This window comes from Rhincodon typus, chromosome 1 (genome assembly GCF_021869965.1).
Source record: "Rhincodon typus isolate 14 chromosome 1, sRhiTyp1.1, whole genome shotgun sequence".
Taxonomy (NCBI): Eukaryota; Metazoa; Chordata; class Chondrichthyes; order Orectolobiformes; family Rhincodontidae; genus Rhincodon; species Rhincodon typus.
In genome coordinates this window covers 14,239,831-14,264,816 of record NC_063332.1, presented here as the reverse complement: position 1 = coordinate 14,264,816, position 24,986 = coordinate 14,239,831, and the positions used below count along the sequence as shown (strand labels likewise).

Below are 24,986 nucleotides of genomic sequence, written 5' to 3'. Positions count from 1 at the left end.
GCAGGTGGGAGGAGCCGAGACCACTGATAGACCAGCCATGATCTTATTGAATGGAGGAGCAAGCTCAATGGGCTGAATGGCCTACTCCTGCTTCTATCTCTTATGAACTTATGACATATCCAGGGATGGTGATGGTGGTGTCTGGGACATTGTCTGTAAGGTATGATTCTGGGGAGCCAGGTTCGAATCTCGTCACAGCAGATGGTGGAATTTGAATTCAATAAATACTTTGAATTAATCATCTAATGATGACTGTGAATCCATTGTCGATTGTCAGGAAAAAGACCCATCTGGTTCACTTATGTCCTTTAGGGAAGGAAACTGCCATCCTTACCTGGTCTGGTCTACATGTGACTCCAGACCCACAGCAATGTGGTTGACTCTTAACTGCCCTCTGGGCAATTAGGGATGGGCAATAAATGCTGTCTAACCAGCGATGCCCTCATCCCGTGAATGAATGAATAAACAAAAATTCTGCCAGCATAACTATGTCAGGCTATTGCTTAACTAGTCTGTGAGACAGCTCTCACAATTTTGGCACCAACCCCCCGATGTTAGTGAGGAGGACTTTGCACGGTTGACAGGGCTGTTTCTGCAGTTGTCTTTTCCGGTGCCTAGGTCGATGCCAGGTGATCCGTCTGCTTTCATTTCTTTGTGATTTTGTACAACTTTGCAGTTGGTACAACTGAGTGGCTTGCTAGGCCATTTCAGAGGGCAGTTGAGAGTCAACCACATTGCTGTGGATCTGGAGTCACATTGTAGGCCAGACCAGGCGAGTGTGGCAGATTTCCTCCCCTGAAGGACGTTACTGAACCAGATGGGTTTTTCTGACAACCAATGATTTCATGGTGATCTGTAGATTCTTAATCCCAGACTTTTTAAAAAATTATTGAATCTGCTGTGGTGGGATTCAAACCCAGGTCCCCAGAACATTTACTGTGTTTCTGGATTAATAGTCTCGCAATAATACCACTAGGCCATTACCTACCCTGTTATCCTTGCTGGGAGACTTGCTAGTGTTACCCAGGAGGTTTTAAACTAGTTTGGCAGGGGGATGGGACTCTGAATAAGAGAGGGGCCTTTGAGAGCAAGTTTACGATTCAGAATCGCCAGGGGCACAGTAAAGGGAGAGACTTCTGGTTTGAAGTGCATTTATTTCAATGCACAAGGCCTGACTGATAAGGCAGATGAGCTCAGAGCATGGATTGGCTCTGGGAACTGGGATATCATAGCCATAACAGAAACATGGCTGAGAGGAGGGCAGGTCAGAGAGCTCAATGTTCCAGGATATAGAAGCCACAGGCGTGACAAAAATACAAGTAAGTGAGGAAGGGGAGTTGCCCTTTTGATAAGGAAGGACATAACAACAGTGCTTAGAGAGGATATTCTTAAGGGGTCATCAAATGAGGCCATATGGTTAGAACTTCAAAACAAGAAGGGGATGGTCACTCGTTGGGATTGTATTATAGATCCCCAAACAGCCAGTAGGTACTAGAGGAGTAGATGTGTAGAGAGATTGCAGATACCTGTAGGAATAATAGAGTTGTGTTGGTTGGAGATTTTAATTTCCCCTGTATTGACTGGCCACCCAGAGTGTAAAAGACCTGAATGTGGTGGAATTTGTCAAATGTGTCCCAGAAAGTTTCTTAAATCAGTATGTAGAGGGCCCTACTTGGGAGGGTGCAACACTGGACCTTCTCTTAGGAAACGAGGCGGGCAAGTGACTGAAGTGTCAGTGGGATAGTACTTTGGGTCCAATGACCATAACTCTCTTAGTTTTAACATAGTTACGGAAAAAGATAGGACAGGTCCACAGGTTAAGGTGCTAAACTGCAACAGGGCCATTAGGCAAGATCTAGCAACAGTCGACTGGGTGAGTCTGAACGAAAAGGAATGACTGGCAAATAGGAGGCTTTTAAAAGTGTGATATGAAGAGTCCAGGGACAGTATGTCCCTGTTAGCGTGAAGGGAAAAGCTGACAGGTTTAGGGATCCCTGGCTGACGAGGGATATTGAGGCTGTAGTCAGGAAAAAGAAGAAGGCATACATTGGGTTTAAGCTATCGGCTCAAGTGAATCCCTAGATGACTATAAAAAGTGTAGGAGCACACTTAAGAGGGAAATCAGAAGAGCAAAAGGAGGGTATGAGATAGACCTGGCAGATAAGGTTAAAGATAATCCTAACAGATTTTATAACTATATTAAGAGTAAAAGGGTGGCTAGGGAGAGAATAGGTCCCCTTAAAGATCAGCATGGCCGTCTATGTGTGGAGCCACAGGAGATGGGGGAGATTTTTAATGAATATTTCTCCTCAGTGTTTACTGAGGAGAGAATCATGGATCTAAGGAGATAAGGGAAACAAGTGGGGAAGTTTCGAACCACATACACATTACCAGAGAGGATGTGTTTGCAGCAAAAAAAAGCGCATTAAGGTGGATAAATCCCCTGGGCCTGATCAAATCGATCCTCAGACGTTGTGGGAGGCTAGAGAAGAAATTGCAGAGGCAGAGGTTGAAGTTCCCAAAGACTGGAAGGTGGCTAATGTTGTTTCATTGCTTAGGTAAGGTAACAAAGACAAGTTAGGGATCTATAGGCCAGTGAGCCTGACATCAGTGGTAGGCAAGTTATTGGAGAGGATACGGAGGGACAGGATCAACCAATATTTGGATAGTCAAATTCTGCTCTTTTGATGCTGCATGGCCTGCTGTGTTCATCCAGCCCTGCACCTTGTTGTCTCGGATTCTCCAGCATCTGCAGTTCCTACTATCTTTGGATAGTCAAGGTCTGATTAGACATTGTTAGCATTGATTTGTGCGCGGGAAGTCATGTCTGACAAATCTTTTAGAGTTTTTCAAAGAGGTAACCAAAAGGATACATGAGGGTAGGGCAGTGGATGTTAGTAAGGCCTTTAACAAGTTCCCACATAACAGGCTAGTCATGAAGTTAGTTCGCATGGGATCCAGGGAGGGCTAGTTAATTGGATTCAAAATTGACTCGATTGTAGGAAACAGATGGTTGAAGGTTGTTTCTCGGACTGGAGGCCTGTGACTAGTGGTGTTCCAGAGGGGTTGGTGCTGGGACCTTTGCTATTTGTTATTTACATAAATGATCTGGATGTGAATGTACAAGACATGATTAGTAAATTTGCAGATGATAAAAATTAGGAGATATCGTTGATAGCGAGGAAGGTTATCAAAAATTATAGTGGGATCTTGATCAGATGGGGAAGTGGGCTGAGGATTGGCAAATGTAATTCAATACAGATAAGTGTGAGATGTTGCACTTTGGAAAGTCAAACCAAGGTAGGCCTTATACAGTAAATGGTAAGGCCCTGAGGAGTATTGTGGAACAGAGGGACCTCGGAGTTCGTTGAAAGCGGCATCACAGGTGGACATAGCAGTGAAGAAGGCATTTAGCATGCTGGCCTTAAATCGGTCAAGGCATTGTGTATAGGAGTTGGGACGTTATGTAACAGTTGTATAAGTAATTGGTGAGGCCACACTTGTAGTATTGTCTACAGTTTGGTCACTCGGTTATAGGAAAGACACAGTTAAACTAGAAAGTGTGCAGAGAAGATTTACCAGGATGTTGCCAAGACTAGCAGGCCTACGTCGTAGGGAATGGTTGGTCAGGATAGTACTTTATTCCTTGGAATGTAGGAGAATGAGGGGTGACTGTATTGAGGTGCATAAAATCATGAAGGGCATGGATAGGATGAATGCATATAGTCTTTTTGCCAGGGATGGGGAATTGAAAACTAGTGGGCATAGGTTTAAGGTGAGAAGGGGAAGATTTAAGAAGGACCTGAGGGGCAACTTCTTCCTGCAGAGAGTGGTGTGTATATGGAATGGGCTGCCAGAGAAAGTGGTTGAGGCAGGTACAACAGCAACATTTAAAAACATTTAGATAGGTACATGGATGGGAAGGGTTTAGAGGGATATGGACCAAATGCAGGCAATTGGAATTAGCTGAGAGGGCACCATGGTCAGCATGGACCAGTTTGGGCCAAAGGGCCTGTTTCCATTCTGTATTACTCTATGACACTATGACTGTAACCTGGTGTCCTGTGACTACTGACTTTGTTCTCCAATCAAGTTAATATTGCAGAGGTCATGTTGAAAGAGGGGCAGGCATTGGATAGGCTATGAATGTTAGAAGGACTGGATCAGATGCATCCAAAGGCATTAAGGAGAGGTGTCAAATTGCTGACATACACAGCAGTCTATCACGTTAACTACATAAAGATCTAAATCTCTGGAAAGCAACATACCTCCCACTGGAGACACTACTTTCCTATCAATACTTATCAAAACATCTTAACGTTTTCAATATTTCTATTTACCCATCCAATGCTTAACCTACTCTGCCTGAAATCTTTGACTAACGTCTTGCATCACTAATACCTGTCTAATAAATCTCTTTTGCACTCTGTTCAGGGCTCTCATATCCTTCCTAACTCATCAGCACTGGACATAACACTATAACTGAGGCCCAATAGTGATTCATCTAGCAATTCGAGAAGTGCAATAGGTGTTCAGGCCAAAGAATCTCTGTCTTTGTATTCCACTTACCGACTAGAATAGTGACATGCTTCTGTCTCTTTCGCAGAAAGTACTGCAGCAGTTGTCCCACACATGACATTGCAAGGTCCTTAAAAGCGTAGGTCACACCATGCCATAGCTCCAACACATTCAGCTCATTTTTCAGTTTGGCTAATTTCACAATGTCCTTGTGTCGGAATCTCTGGAAGGCCTGGCTAATCAGATCTGAAAATTGCAAAACGAGCCATGTTAAAACAGGGATTAAAATTTTTTTAAAATGGGGAAAATCAATTGCTGGAAATACTCAACAGATCAGCAGCATGGATGAAGAGAGAGAAAGAAACAAGTGAACATTTCAGGTTGAGGTGATTTTGCCTCTATAGAGATATACAGTCATACAGCATGGAAGCAGACCCCTTGGTCCAACCACTCCATGCCAAGCATTATCCCAAACTAAACTGGTCTCACCTGCCTGCTCCTGGCCCAAATCCGTTCAAACCTTTCCTATTCATGTGCTTATCCAAATGTCTTTTAAATGTTGTAACCGTGCCCACATCCACCACTTCCTCAGGAAGTTCATTCCACACGTGAACTACCCTCTGTATAAAAAAAAGTTGCTCCCTATGTCTGTTTTAAATCTCTCTCCTCTCACCTTAAAAATGAGCCCCCAGTCTTGAAATCCCACCCCCCTCCCATTAACTGTACCCATACCCTTCATGATTTTATAAACCTTTAGAAGGTCACCTCTCAGCCTCCTACACTCCAGTGAAAAAAATTCCAAGCCAATCCAGTCTTTCCTTAAAACTCAGATCTTCCATACCTGGCAACATCATGGTAAATCTCTTCAGAATCCTCTCTAGCTTAATAATATCCATCCTTTAACAGGGTGACCAGAACTGGACCAGATATCTCGGGTAAAGTCAGCATGGGTCTCTCACCCACTCGCCAGCCAACAGCCAAGACACCCTCCAAGATTCCTTCTGAAGTGGTTCCTTCTCAGATGCTCTTCCATGATCTAAAAAACTTCTACATTCCTCTTTCCAAATTGGTTAAAACCTTCAAATAAAGGCAAAATACCATGGATGCTAGAAATCTGAAACAAATTTGGAGATTACTGGAGAAACTTAATGGCCCTAGCAGCATCTATAGGCAGAGAAATAGAGTTAAAATTTCAAGTCCAGTATGAGTCTTCTTCCGAACTGAATGGTGTTTGACCTACTGCAATGTTCCAACAAAGCGCATCGCAAGCTCAAGGAACCACACGTCATGCAAAGAGATTTTATGGATGTGTTTGAAATCATGGAGTGTTTCAGTAGAGTAAATAATGAGCTGGGCTGAGAAGTGGCAGATGGAGCTTAACCCTGAAAAATGTGACGTGATTCATTTTGGAAGGACAAACTTGAAAGCAGAATACAGGGTTAACGGAAAGATTCTTGGCAGTGTGGCGGAGCAGAGGGATCTTGGGGATCATGTCCACGGTTCCCTGAAAGCTGCCACCCAGGTGGATAGAGTTGTTAAGAAGGCGTATGGTGTGTTAGCTTTCATTAATAGGGGGATTGAGTTCAAGAGCTGTGAAGTTATGCTCCAGCTATACAAAAGCCTGGTTCGGCCACATCTGCAGTATTGTGTCCAGTTCTGGTGGCGTCATTACAGGAAAGATGTGGAAGTGTTGGAAAAGGCGCAGAGGAGACTTACCAGCATGTTGCCTGGAATGGAGGGAAGGTCTTATGAAGAAAGGTTGAGAGAGCTAGGGCTTTTCTCTTTAGAATGACGAAGGATGAGAGGTGATTTGACAGAGGTGTACAAAATGATCAGAGGTATAGATAGAGTGGACAGCCAGAGACTTTTTCCTCGGGTGGAGTTAGCTATTATGAGGGGGCATAGTTTTAAAGTGAGTGGAGGTAGATATAGGGAGACATCCAAGGTAGGTTCTTTACTCAGAGAGTGGTAGGGGCGTGGAATGCATTGCCGGAGGGGATAGTTGGGTCAGCCTCTTTAGGGGCATTTAAGCGGCAAATAGATAGGCATGGATGATAGTACAGGGTAGGGGCGGAGATTAGATAGACCTTAGGTTTAGGGTAAAAGTTCGGCACAACATTGTGGGCCGAAGGGTCCGTACTGTTTTTTGTTCTATGTTCTATGTTCTATGAGAAGAAGTTTCCAATTGTGTAGAGGTCAATAATCAAAGGTCACAGATTTAACGCTGTTTGAATAAACGACCAGAGGAGATTTGAGGAAGATACATTTTTCTCACTCAAAACACAGTTAAGATTGAGAATGCAGTCATTGAAAGGGTTGCTGATGCAGATTTAACAGTCATCTTCAGAGGAGGATTGAATAATTACTTAAAAGGAGTGAAAATTGCAATAACATCAGGAACGATTTGGAGGGTGGCTCTTTACAAGAGCCAGTAAAGGCACAATGGGCAGAATGATATCCTATCATATTGTCCTGTTCTACGGTTCTATCAGCCACTCAATCGCTGACATTGGAAGAATGGGCACACAGGTTTTAGACTGCACAGCAGTAATAATTCTGTATAAAAACCAAAAGAACTGCCGATGCTGCAAGTCAGGAACAAAAACAGAAGTTGCTGGAAAAGCTCAGCAGGTCTGACATCATCTGTGAAGGAAAAAAAGAGTTAACGTTTCGGGTCCAGTGACCCTTCCTCAGATTATCAGTGATAATTCTGTACCCATCATGAGTTGGTGACCTAAGGAGAAGAAGGCAAGAAAAGAAAAGCTTACCCTTTAAATCTTCTCTTGGCAAATCATCTCTGGAAATGAACAATGAACAAATCTCCTCAACCAGCCGGGGATAACTGTAAGTGCTCCATGTCTGCAGTATGGCCGTGTCGAGGCTTGGGATTTCTTCGGGCATAAAAAGGCCCCCATCTGGGGCATAGCCAGAGAAAAGGACCTGCTCAAAATTCACGCCAGTCAATCCACCCCGTGTACTCGTGTATTTCATTTCGTTCTACCTGCGTGGCAAGGAGGTTAAAAGGACAGAATTGAGAACAATGTGGGAAAGGTGTGAGTGCAGGCTGAGAGCTGTTTCCTGCTACCACTATGTGTCACTTGGAACGCCTGCATCTGTCTTTAGAAAAGGAGTGGGATGAACATTTGTGTTGCAGGAGATATACTGGATTGAGGATAGATGTGAACAGAAAGGAGGTGGGAAATGGAGAATGGCACATGGAACTTCCTTCCTGAAAGTGTATGAGTTCAAAGCCCTGTTAAGGTTGGTGCACTGGACCAACAATAACCTGACACCACTGCCCAAGGAGATAATGGCAGGCTCTGGGACATCGGTACATTTCTATTGTTTCCATAGGATCATTCAACCCCTACAGTTCAGAAAGAAGCTGTTTGGCCCATTAAGTCTGCACCAACCCTCCAAAAAGCATCCCACCAGTTCCAGCCCACTACCCTGCATTTCCCATGGCTAATTCATCTAACCTGCACATCCGTGGACACCATGAGGAATTTAGCATGGCCAATCCACCTAACCTGAACATCTTTGGACTGCGGAAGGAAACCAGAGCACCTGGAAGAAACCCACGCAGACACAGGGAGAACGTGCAAACTGCACACAGATGGTCGCCTGATGGTGGGATTGAACCTGGGTCCCTGATGCTGTGAGGCACCACTGAACCACTGTGCCACCTGGTTTCTGCCTGCTTGTGCACTCACTCCCACAAAGGACCACAGATGTCTTTCTCCACAGGAGACAGAGAGAAAAGAGAGAGACACACAATCGGGAACCCTCCACAATCACAGGGTAAACCGAGGAGGCAGGTCTTCATGAAGGTCCACAGCTTGCACAGGGAGTGATTAGGCGCTGTTAGCTTTCATCTCTATCCACCTAACCAACTGGGCTAAATAACACCCCAGCAATGCAGAATATACCCTTACATTCCACACACAGTAAGGTGATCACACATCAAGCTGTGTGTGAGGGGACACTAAGACCCTGAACTTAATTCCCCCAGTTGGGTTCTGCTAACTTGACATTGGAGGACTGGCTGGCTGCTGTCTCCTGTCCAGGTGGGGGTGGGGGGTTGTAGAGTGACCCAGGAAGAGCCCGAGTAGTTGCCAGGTGCCCATGCGGATTCAACAATCAGCCTGCTTTGTGGTTCCAACATTCTCTTCAACGTTTAAAAATAAACAAAGCATATGAATCTAACGTGTTTCAGAGATAGTAGGAATTGCAGATACTGGAGAATCTGAGACAACAAGGTGTAGAGCTGGATGAACGCAGCAGGCCAAGCAGCACCACAGGAGCAGGAAGGCTGACGTTTCGGGCCTAGACCGTTCTTCAGAAATGGGGGAGGGGAAGGCGATTCTGAAATAAAATAGGGAGAGAGTGGGAGGCGGATAGAAGATGGATAGAGGAGAGGATAGGTGGAGAGGAAACAGACAGGTCAAAGAGGCGGGGATGGAGTCAGTAAAGGTGAGTGTAGGTGGGGAGTTAGGGAGGGGATAGGTCAGTCCAGGGAGGACGGACAGGTCAAGGAAGCGGGATGAGGCTAGAAGATAGGAGATGGGGTTGGGGTTTGAGGTGGGAGGAGGGGATAGGTGGGAGGAAGGACAGGTTAGGGAGGTGGGGACAAGCTGGGCTGGTTTTGGGATGAGGTAGGGGGAGGGGAAGTTTTGAAGCTTGTGAAGTCCACATTGATACCATTGGGCTGCAGGGATCCCAAGCGAAATATGAGTTGATGTTCCTGCAACCTTCGGGTGGCATCGTTGTGGCACTGGAGGAGGCCCAGGATGGACGTGTCGTCTAAAGAGTGGGAGGGGGAGTTGAAATCGTTCGCAACTGGGAGGTGTTTGTTGCGAACCGAGCATAGGTGTGGAGTTTGGAACGGATAAGGGAGTCACGGAGAGAGTGGTCCCTCTGGAAGGCAGATAAGGGTGGGGAGGGAAAAATGTCTTCGGTGGTGGGGTCGGATTGCAGATAGCAGAAGTGCCGGAGGATGATGCATTGGATCCAGAGGTTGGTGGGGTGGTACGTGAGGACGAGGGGGATTCTGTTTTGGTTGTTATTGCGGGGAGGGGGGTGTGAGGGATGAGTTGCGGGAAATGCAGGAGACACGATCGAGGGCGTTCTCGACCACTGAGGGATGGAAGTTGCGGTCCTTGAAAAACGAGGACATCTGGGATGTTCGGGAGTGGAATGCCTCATCCCGGGAGCAGATGCGGAGGAGGTGAAGGAATTGGGAATAGGGGGGTGGCATTTTTGCAGGAAGGTGGGTGGGAGGAGGTGTATTCTAGGTAGCTGTGGGAGTCAGTAGGCTTGAAATGGATATCGGTTTCCAGATGGTTGCCAGAGATGGAAACAGAGGGGTCCAGGAAGGAGAGAGAGGTATCAGAGATGGTCCAGATGAACTTAAGGTTGGGGTGGAAGGTGTTGGTGAAGTGGATGAACTGTTCGACCTCCTCGTGGGAGCACGAGGCGGCGCCGATGCAATCATCAATGTAACGGAGGAAGAGGTGGGGTTTAGGGCCGGTGTAGGTACGGAAGAGGGATTGTTCCACGTAACCTACAAAGAGGCAGGCATAGCTGGGGCCCATGCGGGTACCCATGGCCACCCCCTTTGTCTGTAGGAAGTGGGAGGAATTGAAAGAGAAGTTGTTAAGGGTGAGGACGAGTTCAGCTAAGCGGATGAGGGTGTCAGTGGAGGGGGACTGGTCGGGCCTGCGGGACAGGAAGAAGTAGAGGGCCTTTAGGCCATCTGCATGGGGATTGCAGGTGTATAGGGACTGGGCGTCCATGGTAAAGATGAGGTGTTGGGGACCAGGGAATCAGAAGTTTTGGAGGAGGTGGAGGGCGTGGGTGTTGTCATGGACGTAGGTGGGGAGTTCCTGGACCAAGGGGGAGAAAATGGAGTCGAGATAAGTTCAGTGGGGCAGGAGCAGGCGGAGACAATGGGTCGACCAGGGCAGTCAGGTTTGTGGATTTTGGGGAGGAGATAGAAACGGGCGGTGTGGGGTTGGGGAACGATGAAGTTCGAGGCTGTGGGTGGGAGGTCACCTGAAGTGATGAGGTTGTGGATGGTTTGAATCAAACGTGTTCCCCAGGTGGATCTGGAACCCGTGGGCCTTGAACTCAGATCTCCCAGCTCAAAGATAGGGACATTACCACTGCATCTCAATAGCCTCTGACCATTTCCTATGCCAGGATTCAAACTAATATTCTGCCACCCATAGTCTGGGGCCCTTGATCACCAGCCCAGTGAGATTACAGCAACACCTCCCCCCCCCCCCCCCCAATAAAGAGGTCTACAGTGGTAATACTGTTTCATAAGCGCCTGTTCACATACTGTCAGCATGTCCTTCTGTTTCGTCTGTTTTCCTTTAAATCTGCTCCCTTTGGTGCACTTAAACTGTAGCTCTCATGTGGGAGTGAGTATCCTAAACCTTATTTTCAGTGAAGAATTTATCCTGAATTCCTTACCAGACTCTCACATACTTGTGCCCCCTCCCAGGTTTAGACTCCCTTCCGCTATCTCCTCTATCAATGAAGCCCTGCATAATTTTAACTTTGCGTTGCTGGCTCCTCGGGTTTCCAGCGTAACCGAGTTTGTGGACTGCCGCTTGAGTTTCAGTTTCAGTGGGAATGACACCAGGTCGGCCATGAAAGTGATTAACCTTCAGGGACAGTCACAGTCAGCAAAGCGCAGACGTCAATCCAACGCGAAAAAAGAAAGAGACAGCCCTGTATCAATATGACAGTACGTAACACACCAGAGTTCGCAACATGTAACAAATGTGTCCAAGCCACTTACAATGTTCCTGGCTTGAACTCACGATTGCCTCCCTGCTTCACCAGCCTCGGTTCAAACCCGTGATTTGAATTTTGAATTTTGAATTTGAGTTTAGCCGGCAACTCAACTTTTCAGTGACAGCTGCAAATCGGAACAGTAAGCTCTCTCTCTCTTTCTCCCTTCACCCAAAATCCCCCCGCATAGCACCCTCTGCAGAGGAACGCCTCGAACAAGCTTTGAGATCACTCTCCAGAAATAGCAACGCAGCCCTTCCAGATCTCGGCTCTGCTTCGTTTCAGCTACAGTTCTCGTTTTACCAGCATCGTCAACGGGCGAAGGGGACTTAGATATATGGGACTTAAAACAATGAACCATAGCAAATAGGAACAGAAGTAGGCCATTCAGCCCATTGACCTGGTCCATCATTCAATACCATCATAGAATCCCTACAGTACTGGAGCAGGCCATTCAACCCATTCAGGCCACACTGACCCTCTGATGAGCATCCCACCCTATCTCCAGGAGATAGTAAGAACTGCCGATGCCGGAGTCTGGGATAACAAGGTGTGGATCTGGAGGAACACAGCAGGCCAGGCAGCATCAGAGGTGCAGGAAACCTGACGTTTTGCATCCCAAGAAGCAGTCTGGTGAACTTTCACTGAACTTCCTCTATGGCAAGTCCATGTTTTCTTAGGCAAGAAGACAGGTTGTAGTAATGATAGTAATATACTTGCATGGATTCAGAATTGGTTAGTAGACATGAAACAGAGTAAAGATAAATAGAAACCAAAAGAACTGCGGATGCTGTAAATCAGGAACAAAAACAAAGTTGCTGGAAAAGCTCAGCAGGTCTAGCAGCATCTGTGGAGGAGAAAACAGAGTTAACGTTTCAGGTCTGGTGACCCTTCTTTAGAACTGATGTGTGTGTAAAAATAAATAGGCTGTTTTTGTAGTGTAAGGCAGATCCTGTACTCAAACCCTCTTAGAGTGAAGGCCAACACATCATTTACCTTTCTCACTGCTTGTTACACCTTCATGTTTGGTTTCAGTGACCAGTGTATATGTACACCCAGGTCCCTTTATACATCAACATTTTGCAATCTGTCAGCATTTTATTAATACCCTGCTATTCACACTAAAAAGTGTGAAGTGATTCATTTTGGAAGGTCGAATTTGAATGCAGAATACATGGTTAATGGCAGGATTCTCGCCAGTGTAGAGGAACAGAGGGATCTTGGGGTCCACGTCCATAGATCCCTCAAAGTTGCGACCCAAGTTGAGAGGGTTGTTAAGAAGGCGTATGGTGTGTTGGCTTTCATTGACAGGGGAATTGAGTTTAAGAGCCGTGAGGTTATGCTGCAGCTCTATAAACCCTGGTTAGACCGCACTTGGAATATTGTGTTCAGTTTTGGTCACCTCATTATAGGAAGGATGTGGAAGCTTTAGAGAGGGTGCAGAGGAGATTTACCAGGATGCTGCCTGGACTGGAGGGCAGGTCTTATGAGGAAAGGTTGAGGGAGCTAGGCCTTTTTTTAACTGGAGCGAAGAAGGATGAGAGGTGACTTAATAGAGGTGTACAAGATGATGAAAGGCATAGATAGAGCGGATAGCCAGAGACCTTTTCCCAGGGCGGAAATGACTATTATGAGGGGGCATAATTTTAAGGTGATTGGAGGTAGGTATAGGGGAGATGTCAGAGGTAGGTTCTTTACACAGAGAGTGGTGGGTGCATGGAATGCGCTGCCGGCAGTGGTATTGGAGTCAGATACATTAGGGACATTTAAGCGATGCTTGGACAGGCACATGGAGGATAGTAAAATGTAGGGTATGCAGGTTATCTTGATGTTAGAGTAGGATAATAGATTGGCACAACATCATGGGCCGAAGGGCCTGTACTGTGCTGTACTGTTCTATGTTCTATGTTCTATTCTGTTTATACTACAAAATTATTTGTTTATTGACTCATTGAACATGGGCTTTGTTGGCTAGGCCACCATCCCTAATTGTCCAGAGGGCAACTAAGACTTGACCACATTGCTGGACTCAATGTAGACCAAACCAGGTAAGGATGGCAGTTTCCTTGACTAAAGGACATTAGTGAATCAGTTGGGTCTTTCCGACAATCAACAATGGTTTTATAGTCATCATGAGACTCTTACTTCCAATTTTTATTGAATTCAAATTCCACCATCTGCCGTGGTTGGATTCGAACCCAGGTTCACAGAATATTGCCTAGGTTTAAGGATTATTAGTCCAGCAATAGTGCTACTAGGCCATTGCTTTGAAGTGGACAACTTCACACTTATCCACTTTAAACTGCATCTGCCTTGCATTTGCCTACTCACTCAATATGTCTGAACCACCTTGAAGCCGGCTTAGAAACATAGGAAGTAGGAGCAGGAGTAGGCCATTCAGTCCATCCAGAGCATGCTATGCCTCTCAATATAATCATGACTGATAATCCAATCCGGTTATTGCTTTCTCCCTGTTCCCTTTGATCCTTTTAGTCTTAAGTGCCATATCTAACTTCTTCAAAGCATTCAATATTTGAGCTTAACTACTGTCGATGACAGTGAATTCCACAGGCTCACCACTCTCCAGGTGAAGAAATTTCTCCAGATTTCAGGCCAAATGTCTACCTCATATCCTTAGACTGTGACCCCTGGTTCTGGACTCCCTGATCATCAGGAACATCCTTCCTCCATTTACCTTTGTACCCTCCTGACCACTCAATTCCACTATATTTGTGTCATCAAACTTGGAAATATTATGGTTGATTCCCTCATTGATATAGATTGTGAATAGCTGGGGCTCAACCCTGTGGTACCCCGTTAAACACTGTCAAAAACGACCCATTTATTCCTACTCTATTTGTCTGCTAACCAATCTCAATCCATTCCAGTCTGTTACACTGTTACTATCACTCTCTTTGATTTTGCACCAACATCTTATGTGGGACGATGCAAAAGATTTCTGAAAATCCAAATGCGCTGCAAATATTGTTTCTCCTTCATCTATTCTACTAGCTATGTCCTCAAAAAAATGCCAGGACATTTTTCAAACACAATTTCCTTTACATGAATCAATGCTGACCTTGTATAATCCCGATGATATTGGCCTCCTCCAGCCATCTCCAGCATTACAGAGACCAGTCTTTAGCCAATTTGATTCACTACACGTGATATCAATAAATGGTTTGAAGCACTAAATACTGAAAAGGCTGTGGGCTCTGACAACATTTCAGCAATACTACTGAAGACTTGTGCTCCAGAATTTGCTGCTCCGCTAGCTAAGCTCTTCCAGTGCACTCACGAAACTGTCATCTACCTGACAATGTGGAAAATTGCCCAGATAAGTCGTGTACTCAAAAAGCAGGACCAACTTGACCAATTACCACCCCATCAGTCTATTCTCGATCATCAGTAAAGTGATGGAAAGTGCCATCAACAGTGGTATCAAGCAGCACCTGTTCAGCAATAACTTGCTCAGTGACGCCCAGTTTGGGTTCCGCCAGGGCCACTCAGCTCCTGACCTCATTACAGTCTTGCTTCAAACATGGACAAAAGAGCTAAATTCCAGAGGTGAGGTGAGAATGGCAGCCCTGGACATCAAGACGGCATTGGTCTGAGTGTGGCATTAAGCAGTCCCAGCAAAACGGGAATCAATGGCTTTTAGGCAGCAAACTCTCCACTGGTTGGAGCCATACCTGGCACATCGGAAGATGGCTGTGGTTGTTGGAGGTCAGTCATCTCATTCCAGGACATCACTGCAGGACTTCCTCAGGATAGTATCCTCGGCTTAACTATCTTCAACTGCTTTATCCATGACCCTTCCTTCACCAAAAGGTCAGAGGTGGGCATGTTCGCTGAGATTGCACAACATTCAGCACCATTCATGACTCCTCAGATACTGAAGCAGTCCATGTTCAAATGCAACAAGATCTGGACAACATCCAGGCTTGGGCTGGCAAGTGGCAGGTAATATTTGCACCACACAAATGCCATGCTATGACCATCTCCAGTAACAGAAAATTGAACCATTGTCCTTTGACATTCAACACTATTACCATCACTAATTTCCCCATTAGTAACATCCTGGGAGTTACCATTGACCAGAAACTCAACTGGACTCACCACATAAACACAGTGGCTACAAGAGCAGGTCAGAGGCTAGGAATACTGCAGCAATTAACTCACCTCCTGACTCCTCAAAGCCTGTCCACCATCTACAAGGCACAAGTCAGGAGTGTGATGGAATACTCCCCACTTGCCTGGATGAGTGCAGCTCCAACAGCACCCAAGAAGCTTGACCCCATCCAGGACAAGGTAACCAGCTTGATTGGTGCTACATCCACAAACATCCACTCCCTCCACCACTGATGCTCAATAGCAGCAGTGGGTACTACCTACAAGATGCACTGCAGAAAGTCCTTAGACAAAATCTACCAAACCCATGACCACTTCCTACAATCTGACCCCACCACCAAAGACACTTTTCCTCCCCACCCTTATCTGCTTTCCGGAGGGACCACTCTCTCCATGACTCCCTTGTCCGCTCCACACTCCTCTCCAGCCCCACCACACCCGGCACTTTTCCCTGCAACCGCAGGAAGTGCTACACCTGCCCCCACACCTCCCCGCTCACCCCCATCCCAGGCCCCAAGAAGACTTTCCACAACAAGCAGATGTTCACCTGCACATCTGCTAATGTGGTATACTGCATCCGCTGTTCCCGTTGTGGCCTCCTCTACATCGGGGAAGCCAAGCGGAGGCTTGGGGACCGCTTTGCAGAACACCTACGCTCGGTTCGCAACAAACAACTGCACCTCCCAGTCGCGAACCATTTCAACTCCCCCTCCCATTCGTCAGACGACATGTCCATCCTGGGCCTCCTGCAGTGACACAACGATGCTACCCGAAGGTTGCAGGAACAGCAACTCATATTCCACTTGGGAACCCTGCAGCCCAATGGTATCAATGTGGACTTCACAAGCTTCAAAATCTCCCCTCCCCCGACCGCATCCCAAAACCAGCCCAGCTCGTCCCCGCCTCCCTAACCTGTCCTTCCTCCCACCTATCCCCTCCTCCCACCTCAAGCCCCACCACCATCTCCTATCTACTAACCTCATCCCGCCCCCTTGAGCTGTCCGTCCTCCCTGGACTGACCTATTTCCTCCCTACCTCCCCACCTACACTCACCTTTACTGGCTCCATCCCCGCCTCTTTGACCTGTCTGTCTCCTCTCCACCTATCTTCTCCTCTATCCATCTTCTATCCGCCTCCCCCTCTGTCCCTATTTATTTCAGAACCCCCTTCCTCTCCCCCACTTCTGAAGAAGGATCTAGGCCGGAAACGTCAGCCTTCCTGCTCCTCTGATGCTGCTTGGCCTGCTGTGTTTATCCAGCTCTACACCTTGTTATCTCAGATATCTGGGAACATTACTACCACTCCAAACCACTTACAGTCCTGACTTGGAAATATATCACCATACCTTCACTGTTGCTGGATCAAAATCCTGGAATTCTTTCCCTGATGGCATTGTGGGTGTACCTATAGCACATGGTCTATAGCGGTTCAACAAGGAAGCTCACCACCACCTTGCCAAGAGTGACTTGGGACAGACAAGCAATAAATTTTGGCCGGCCAGCAACACCCACATCCCAGAACTGATCTAGCTTTCATTACCGTTTGTAGAAGGGAGTTCCAAAGAAGGTGTTCACATACTCCCATCCTTGATTAGAGTCACATGTTAGGCTAACTGCTCTGTAAGTCCCTGGTTTTCCTCTATCGCTGTTCTTAAAAAATAGAGTGACACGCAATTTTCCGATCCAGAGGAATGCCTTCTGTATCTAGGGAACGCTGAAAGATTATAGTTAGGGTGTCTACAATGTGCTCTGATTGCCCTGTTATGGAAAGGATATTATTAAACTGGATATGGTTCAGAAAAGTTGTATCAGGATGTTGCCAGGAATGGAGGGTTTGAGTTGTAGAAATAGACTGGATAGGCTGGGACTTTTTTCACTGGAGTGTAGGAGGTTGAGGAGCATAGAGGTTTATAAAATCATGAGGGGCATAGATAAGGTGAACAGCAAAGGTCTTTAGATGGGGGAGTTCAAACTGGACGGCATAGTTTTAAGGTGAGAGGAAAAAGATTTAAAGAGGACATGAGAAGCAACTTTTTCATACAGAGAATGGTTTGTGTGTGGAATGAACTGCCAGAGGAAGTGGTGGATGCAGGTACAGTTACAACATTTATAAGACATTTGGATAAGTACATGAATAAGAAGGTTTAGACAGATATGGGCCAAACACAGGCCGGTGGGACTAGTTTAGTTTGGGAACATGGTCGGTGTGGACTGGTTGGACCGAAGGATTTGCTCCCTATGACTCTATAACTCTCAGTGCCAGCACTAACAGCTGTGAATATCACTTTCATCTCGTTCAATTTTCACTCAACTTTCACTTAATTCTGGAGAATACAGCCCACAATAGAGCATCTCTGAAGCTTCTCTGGACTGCCTCCAATGCCAGTATATCTTTCCTTAAATCAGGGGCCTGAAAGCGTTGACAGTATTCCAGCTGTGGTCTGCCTAGAGCCTTGTACAGTTTTAGCAAAACCTTCCCACTTTTATATTTCATTACCTTTGAAATAAAAGCCAACATTCCATTTGCTTTCTCTATTACCCATTGAACTTAACAGGAAACAATCTCTCATTATCTACTTTATCAGGCTTCTCAGAATCTTATTTCAGAACAAGATCACCCCTCATTCTTCTAATCGACAATAAATATAGATCGAGTCTGCTCAGCCTTTCCTCTGAAGACCCTTTTTCATCCCAGGAATGAAGCAAGTGAACTGTGAACAAGTAAGTTGCCTAAAGTCTGTCCCTCCCTAAGTAAGGAGACCGAAACTGTACACAGTACATTAGGTGTGGTCTCACAAATGTTCTGTGAATCTGTGGCAGAACATACCTACATTCACACGCATCTCCCTTGAAACAGACTGACAGTAAAAAAAAAATTCTTGTGGTCTAGACGCGAAATGTCAGCCTTCCTGCTCTTCTGATGCTGCTTGGCCTGCTGTGTTCATCCAGCTCTACACCTTGTTATCTCTTGTGTAACATGTGTCAGACATATCATTTCATCCCTGTTCTCTCTTGAAAGACTCATTTATTGGTCACCAATTAACACAAAACAATTTGCCACATGTTCATCTATCCCCAGAAGGAAAAGTACAATGACTTGTACTTTGCCTAGCTCAGTTCATGTACCTTTTAACTTTGCAATTAGATTTCTGCCACATGTATTCTGATAGTAATAACCGTGATAAGATTACTTGGGTCGAAAGCCTTTATTCTCTGCCAATCCACAAGCCATGACCAGATTTCAGTCTGAAGACCTTTCTGCCCACACCCTACCTTCCCTCCACCCCAAGAATTTCCTTCCCTATCCTCCCAACAGTGGAGGTTTGGTTTCACACTGCAGTTGTTCCATTAAACATTTTCCTCCTTTATGAATGAGGTATATCAGTGAGGAAAGGCAAACTCCGAGGTCTGTCTCCCGTTAAAAGGACGCAGTTTCAAAATGGTGAATGGTCACAGGACTGTTGTCAGGAAAGACGTCTTTGCACTGAAAGTAATCAGCATTCCCAAAGATCATAAGACATAGGAGCTGAATTAGGCCATTCAGCCCATTGAGTCTGGTCCACCATTCAAACGTGGCTGATCTGTTTCTCAATCCCATTGTCCTGCCTTCTCCCCGTAACCCTTGATCCCCTTACCAATCAAGAATCTATCTCTGTCTTAAATACACTTAATGGCTTGGCCTCCACAGCCCTCTGTGGCAATGAGTTCCACAGATTCTCCACCCTCCGGCTAAAGAAATCCCTTCTCACTTCAGTTCTAAAGGGTCCTCCCTGCACTCTGAGGCTGTGCCCCCAATCCTAGTCTCTCTTGTTATTTGAAACATCTCCTCCATATAGACTCTCTGTACGTTTCAATCAGTTCCACCTTCATCCTTCTAAACTCCTTTGAGACCCAGAGTCTTCAACCATTCATCATGTGACAAGCCCTTCATTCCCATGATCACTTTTGTAAACCTCCTCTGGACCCCCTCCAACATCAGCACATCCTTCCTTAGATAAGGTGCTCAAAACTGCTCAGAATATTCCAAATGCAGTCTGACCAAAGCCTTATGCAGACTCAGTCACGTGTTCCTGCTCTAGTATCCCTGTCGTCTCAGAAAGAATGCGAACATTGTGTTTGCCTTTCTAACTGCCAGCTAAACCTGAATGTCAACCCTAAAAAAAATCCTGAACAAGGACTCCTAAGTCACTTTGTGCTTCAGATTTCTGAAGCTTCTCTCCATTTACAAGATAGCCGATGTCTCTGTTCTTCCTGCCAAAGTACATAACCTCACGCTTTATTACATTATATTTCATCTGCCACTTCTTCGCCTACTCTCCTACCCTGTCCAAACCCTCCTGCAGCCTCTCCACCTGCTACCTCCGTCCCTTCATAAACAGGGATGTTACATTGGCAATTTTCCAGTCCTCTGGGACCCTCCCTAACTCCAATGATTCCTGAAAGATCACCACTAATGCCTCCACAATCTCCCCAGCTATCTCGCTAAGAACCCTGGGTGTAGTCTTTCTGGTCTGGGTGATTCCAACTGATCTTCTAGGGTGTGTGTTAAGAGTGTTATGGAGAGTGAGAATCTCTCTCCATTCATTTACATATAGAGAAAGACTTGCATTTAAATAACACCTTTCACAACCTCGGGGCATTCCAAAGCTCTTTGCAACTGCTGAAGTTTCTTGGCCACATCCGTAATGGTAATGCAGGAAACAACACGGCCAACTGCACAGAGTAAGGGTTCAGAAACTGTAACAATCAGGTCACCTTTATTTTAGTGATGTTGACTCCTCCATTCTTCTTCAATCATGCTGTGGATCATTTACAGCAACCTGAGAGCAAATGTATTCTCTATATAAAGTCTCCAAATGATAATACCTCCAATAATATGGCATTCCCTAAGTACAGCTTGGACTAACAAGAAAAGCAAAAACAGTAATTGCTGTAAATACTCAGCACGCCTGGCAGCATCTGTGGAGAGAAATCAGAGTTAACATTTCGGTCTAGTGATCCTTCCTCAGAACTGATGGTAGCTGGAAAAGGTTGATATATATGCAGAAGATGGGATGGGGGAGAGTAAATGATAGGTGGAAAGAGAGCCCAAAGAGAGAGATAAACAGTTGGACAGACAAAGGAGTGGGTAAAGGTTAGTTTGGGGGAATGAATAGCTGTTAATGGTTGCTATTAGTAGCTAACAATGGGTTGTGTGGGGTAGCAACCCATGTGACAGCAAGGTCTGGTGTATGGTGGGAGTGGCGGTGAGGACATGGGAAAAGCTCAAGCCTTAAAATTGTTGAACTCAATATTGAGTCCAGAAGGCTTGAGAGATCCCAAGTGGAAAATGAAGTGCTATTCTTCCAGCTTACACTGAACTTTGCTGGAGCACTGCAGCAACCTGAGACAGAGATATTGGCCAGAGAACACAGTGGTGTATTGTAGCGGCAGGGAACTGGAAGCTCAGAGTCATTTTCCTGAACAAAATGTATGTGTCATGCAAAATGGTTACCCACTCTAAGCTTTGTTTCCCCAGTGTCAAGGAGACCATATTGTGAACAGCAAATGCAGTAGACTCGATTGAGTGAAGTGCAGGCTGGAAGGTGTGTTTGGGCCCTTGGATACTGAGGAGGGAGGAAGTAAATGGGCAGGTGTTGCACCTTCGGTGGTTGCAGGGGAAGGAGCCATGAGGCTGTGATTTGAGGGCGTTGGGATGAAGGAGGAGTGGACCAGGGTGTCCCAAAGGGAACAGTCCTTGTGGAAGACTGACAAGGCAGGAGAAGGGAATAGAGAAGGAATAATTGTGATGGTGGCACCCTGCTGGAGGTGGTGGAAATGCCAGCTAATAATCCTATGGATGTGGATGCTGGTGGGATGATAGGTGAGGAAAAGGGGGACCTATAGCTGTTATGGTCGGGAAGAGAGGTGGTGAGGGCAGAAGTGCAAGAGATGGGTCAGACCCAACAGAGGGCCCTGTCAACAACAGTGCTGGGAAATCCTCTGTTGAGGAGCATTTTGGGAATAGTGATCATAATTCTGTATGTTATGGGAAAGGATAAGAATATTCCTCAGGTGAAAGTGTTAAATTGGTTGGCCTCATTACAACAGTATTAGGCAGTAATTGGAGAAATTAGACTGGGGACAGCTGTTTGAATGTAAATGTACTTCTGACGTGTGGGAGTCTTTTAGACTTCAGGACCAGTATGTTCCATGTGGATGACAAGATATGCTGTAAGTTTAGTTAAAAAGGAAAAGGAAGCATATGTAAGGTTTAGGAAACAGACATCAGACAAGCCCCTTGAGGAGTATAAAAGGAGCAGCAATTAAGTTAAACAACAAATTAGATGGGCTAGAAGGGGCCATGAACCCCATCTGGTTTATTAACGTCCTTAGGGAAGGAAACTGCCATCCTTACCTGGTCTGGCCTACATGTGACTCCAGACCCACAACAATGTGGTTGACTCTTAACTACCCTCTGGGCAATTAGGGATGGGCAATAAATGCTGCTTGGCCAGCAAAGCCCTCATCTTGTGAATAAATAAAAAGAAAAAAACAATGTCCTTGGCAAGTAGGACTAAAGGAGAAACCCAAGGCATATTATACGTATTTTAGGAGCAGAGGATAGCTGGGGAAAGGGTGGGTCCACTCAGGACAAAGGAGGGAATTTATGCATGGAGTCAGAGGAAGTAGGTGAGGTCCTTAATGAGTACTTTGCATTGGTATTCACCAAGAAGAAAGACATGGATGAAGATAAGTTTAGAGAAAGATTTGTTGATATTCTAAGGTATGACAATATTAAGAAAGAGGAGATGTTGGATGTCTTGAAAGACATTCAAGTTGATGAGACTCCAAGGCCTGAGGGGATCCATCCAGGATACTGAAGGAGGCAAGGGAGGGGATTGCTGAGGCTTTGACAGAGATTGTTCTATCTTCTTTAGCTACAGGCAAGATCTCAGAATTTCAGAGAATAGCCAATGCTGTTTCATTATTCAAGAAAGGTAATTCAGGAAATTACAGCTTTACTTCAATAGGAGGGAAATTGTTGGAGAAGATTCTTAGGGACGGGATTTACTTGCATTTGGAGGAGAATGGACTCACTATGGATAGTCGAACTGGCTTTGTGCAGGAGGTCTTGTCTCACAAACTTTATTGAATTTTTTGAGGAAGTGACAAAGATGATTGATGGGGGTAGGGCAGTGGATGTTGTCTACATGAAATTTTCTAAATCATTTGACAAGGTCCCTCATAGTGGTCTGGTCTAGACGATTAAGTTACCTGAGATCTATGGTGTGTTGGTAAGTTAGATATAAAATTGGCTTCGTATAGAAGACAGATGATAGGTGTGGAGAAGTGTTTTTCTGACTGGAGTGCAATGACCAGTGGTGTTCTGCAGGGATCAGTGTTGGGACCCCTGTTGTTGTAATATATATAAAGGATTTGGATGAAAATGTCAATGATCTGATTAGTAAATTTGCAGATGACACAAAAATTGGTAGAGTTGTGGGTGGTGAGGAAGTATATTTTGGGCGGCACGGTGGCTCAGTGGTTAGCACTGCTGCCTCACAGCGCCAGGGACCTGTGTTCGATTCCACCCTCAGGTGACTGTCTGTGTGGAGTTTGCACATTCTCCCCATGTCTGCGTGGGTTTCCTCCGCGTACTCCGGTTTCCTCCCACAGTCCAAAGATGTGCAGGTTAGGTGGATTGGCTAAGCTAAAGTGCCTGTAGTGTTCAGGGGTCTGTAGATTAGGTGGGTTATAGGGGGATGGGTCTGGGTGGGATGCTCCAAGGGTCGGTGTGGACTTGTTGGGCCGAAGGGCCTGTTTCCACACTGTAAGGATTCTATGATTCTATGATATATCAAAGGATGCAGCAGAATATAGAATGGCAGATGGTGTTTAATCCAGAAAAGTGTGAGGTGGTGCATTTTTCAAAGGTCAAGTTCATGAGGAAATTATACAGTAAATGGAAGGACCCTTAGGAGCACTGATACACAGAGTGCCATTGGGGTGTATATCCATAGCTCTCTGAAAGTGGCAACACAAATGGGTAAGGTGGTAAAGGTGGCATACTTGCCTTCATTAAATTGGCAAGTCATGTTGCAACTATAAAAGAGTTTGGTGAGACCACATTTGGTGTACTGTGGGCAGTCCTACTCAATGCACTACAGGAAGGGTATGGACACTTTGGAGAGAATGCAGAAGAGGTTTATCAGTATAGTGCCTGGATTGGAGTGCACTAGTTATAAGGAGAGTTTGGACAAATTTGAATTGATTTTGTCAGAGCGTCAGAGGCTGAGGGGCAACTTGATAGAAGTATATAAAATTATGAGAGGCAAGGATAAGGTGGATAGTCAGAGTCTCTTTCCCAGGGTGGAAATGTCAAATAGCATAGATTTAAGGTGAGGGGGGACAAGTCGAAAGGAGATATGCAAGGAAAATTTTTTACCGAGGTGGTAGCGGGTGCCTGGAATGCGATACCAAGGTAGAATCAGATATGACAGCAAAGTTTACAAGGTATTTTGATAGACATATGAACAAGCAGGGAATAGAGGGATGTGGACCATGTGCAGGTAAATGGCATTAGTTCAGAATAGCATCACGGTGAGCACAGAAATGGTAGGCTGAAGGGCCTGTTCCTAAGCTGTACTGTTCTATATTCTATATAGGGAGGGTCATAATGATTTGATTTGATTTATTATTATCTCATGTGCCGAGATACACTGAAAAGTATTGTTTTGCGTGCTATCCACACAAACTATACGCTACATTAGTACATTAGGGTAATAGAACAGAATGCAGAGAAAAGACCAACTCTAATTTATGTGAGGGCTGTTCATAAGTTTGTCAGTACGTGTTTTCAAATATTTATGTTTTCTGCCCAATGGAAGAGGGTGGAAGAGAGTATAATTGGGGCTGGAGGGGGTCTTTGATTATGTTGGCTGCTTTCCTGAAGCACAAGGAAGTGTAGACAGAGTCATTGATGGAAGGCTGGTTTTCGCGATGGACTGGGTTGCATTCATAACTCTGTGTAATTTCTTGCAGTTGTGAGCATAGCAATTGCCATATCAAACTGTGATGCATCTATAAAAAATAGTGTCATTATAGACATGCTGAATTTCCTTAACCTCCTGAGGAAGTAGAGGCATTGGTGTGCTTTCTTGATTGTGGTGTCAGTGTGGATGTACCAGAATATATTGTTGGTGATAATTACTCCTAGGAATTTGAATCTCTTGACCACTTCCACCTCAGTGACATTGATATAATCGGGGGCATGTCCTCCACTCTGCTTCCTGAAGTCAATGACTAGCTCTTTCGTTTTACTGACATTGAAGGAGAGATTGGATGAACACAGCAGGCCAAGCAGCATCATAGGAGCAGAGAGGCTGACGTTTCGGGCCTAGACCCTTCATTAGAAAAGGGGGAGGGGAAGGGGGTTTTGAAATAAATAGGGAGAGAGTGGGAGGCGGATAGAAGAGGGATAGAGGAGAGGATAGGTGGAGAGGAAACAAACAGGTCGAAGAGGCGGGGATGGAGCCAGTAAAGGTGAGTGTAGGT

At 45.6% G+C, this 24,986-nt stretch overlaps 1 protein-coding gene across 1 annotated transcript in view; it reads right to left on the bottom strand.

Annotated features, from left to right (window-relative positions):
• The window catches only part of thnsl2 (threonine synthase-like 2), a 35,325-nt gene extending 23,851 nt beyond the window's left edge, over window positions 1–11,474 (bottom strand). Inside the window, exons 1-3 of the mRNA XM_020530018.2 lie at window positions 11,327–11,474; window positions 7,287–7,519; window positions 4,570–4,764 (exon numbers count right to left, since the gene is read on the bottom strand). Coding sequence (XP_020385607.2) covers window positions 4,570–4,764; window positions 7,287–7,509 — 418 coding nt within the window. The 5' untranslated portion in view covers window positions 7,510–7,519; window positions 11,327–11,474. The remainder of the gene's footprint in view (window positions 1–4,569; window positions 4,765–7,286; window positions 7,520–11,326) is intronic.
• Window positions 11,475–24,986: the final 13,512 nt, after the last annotated feature.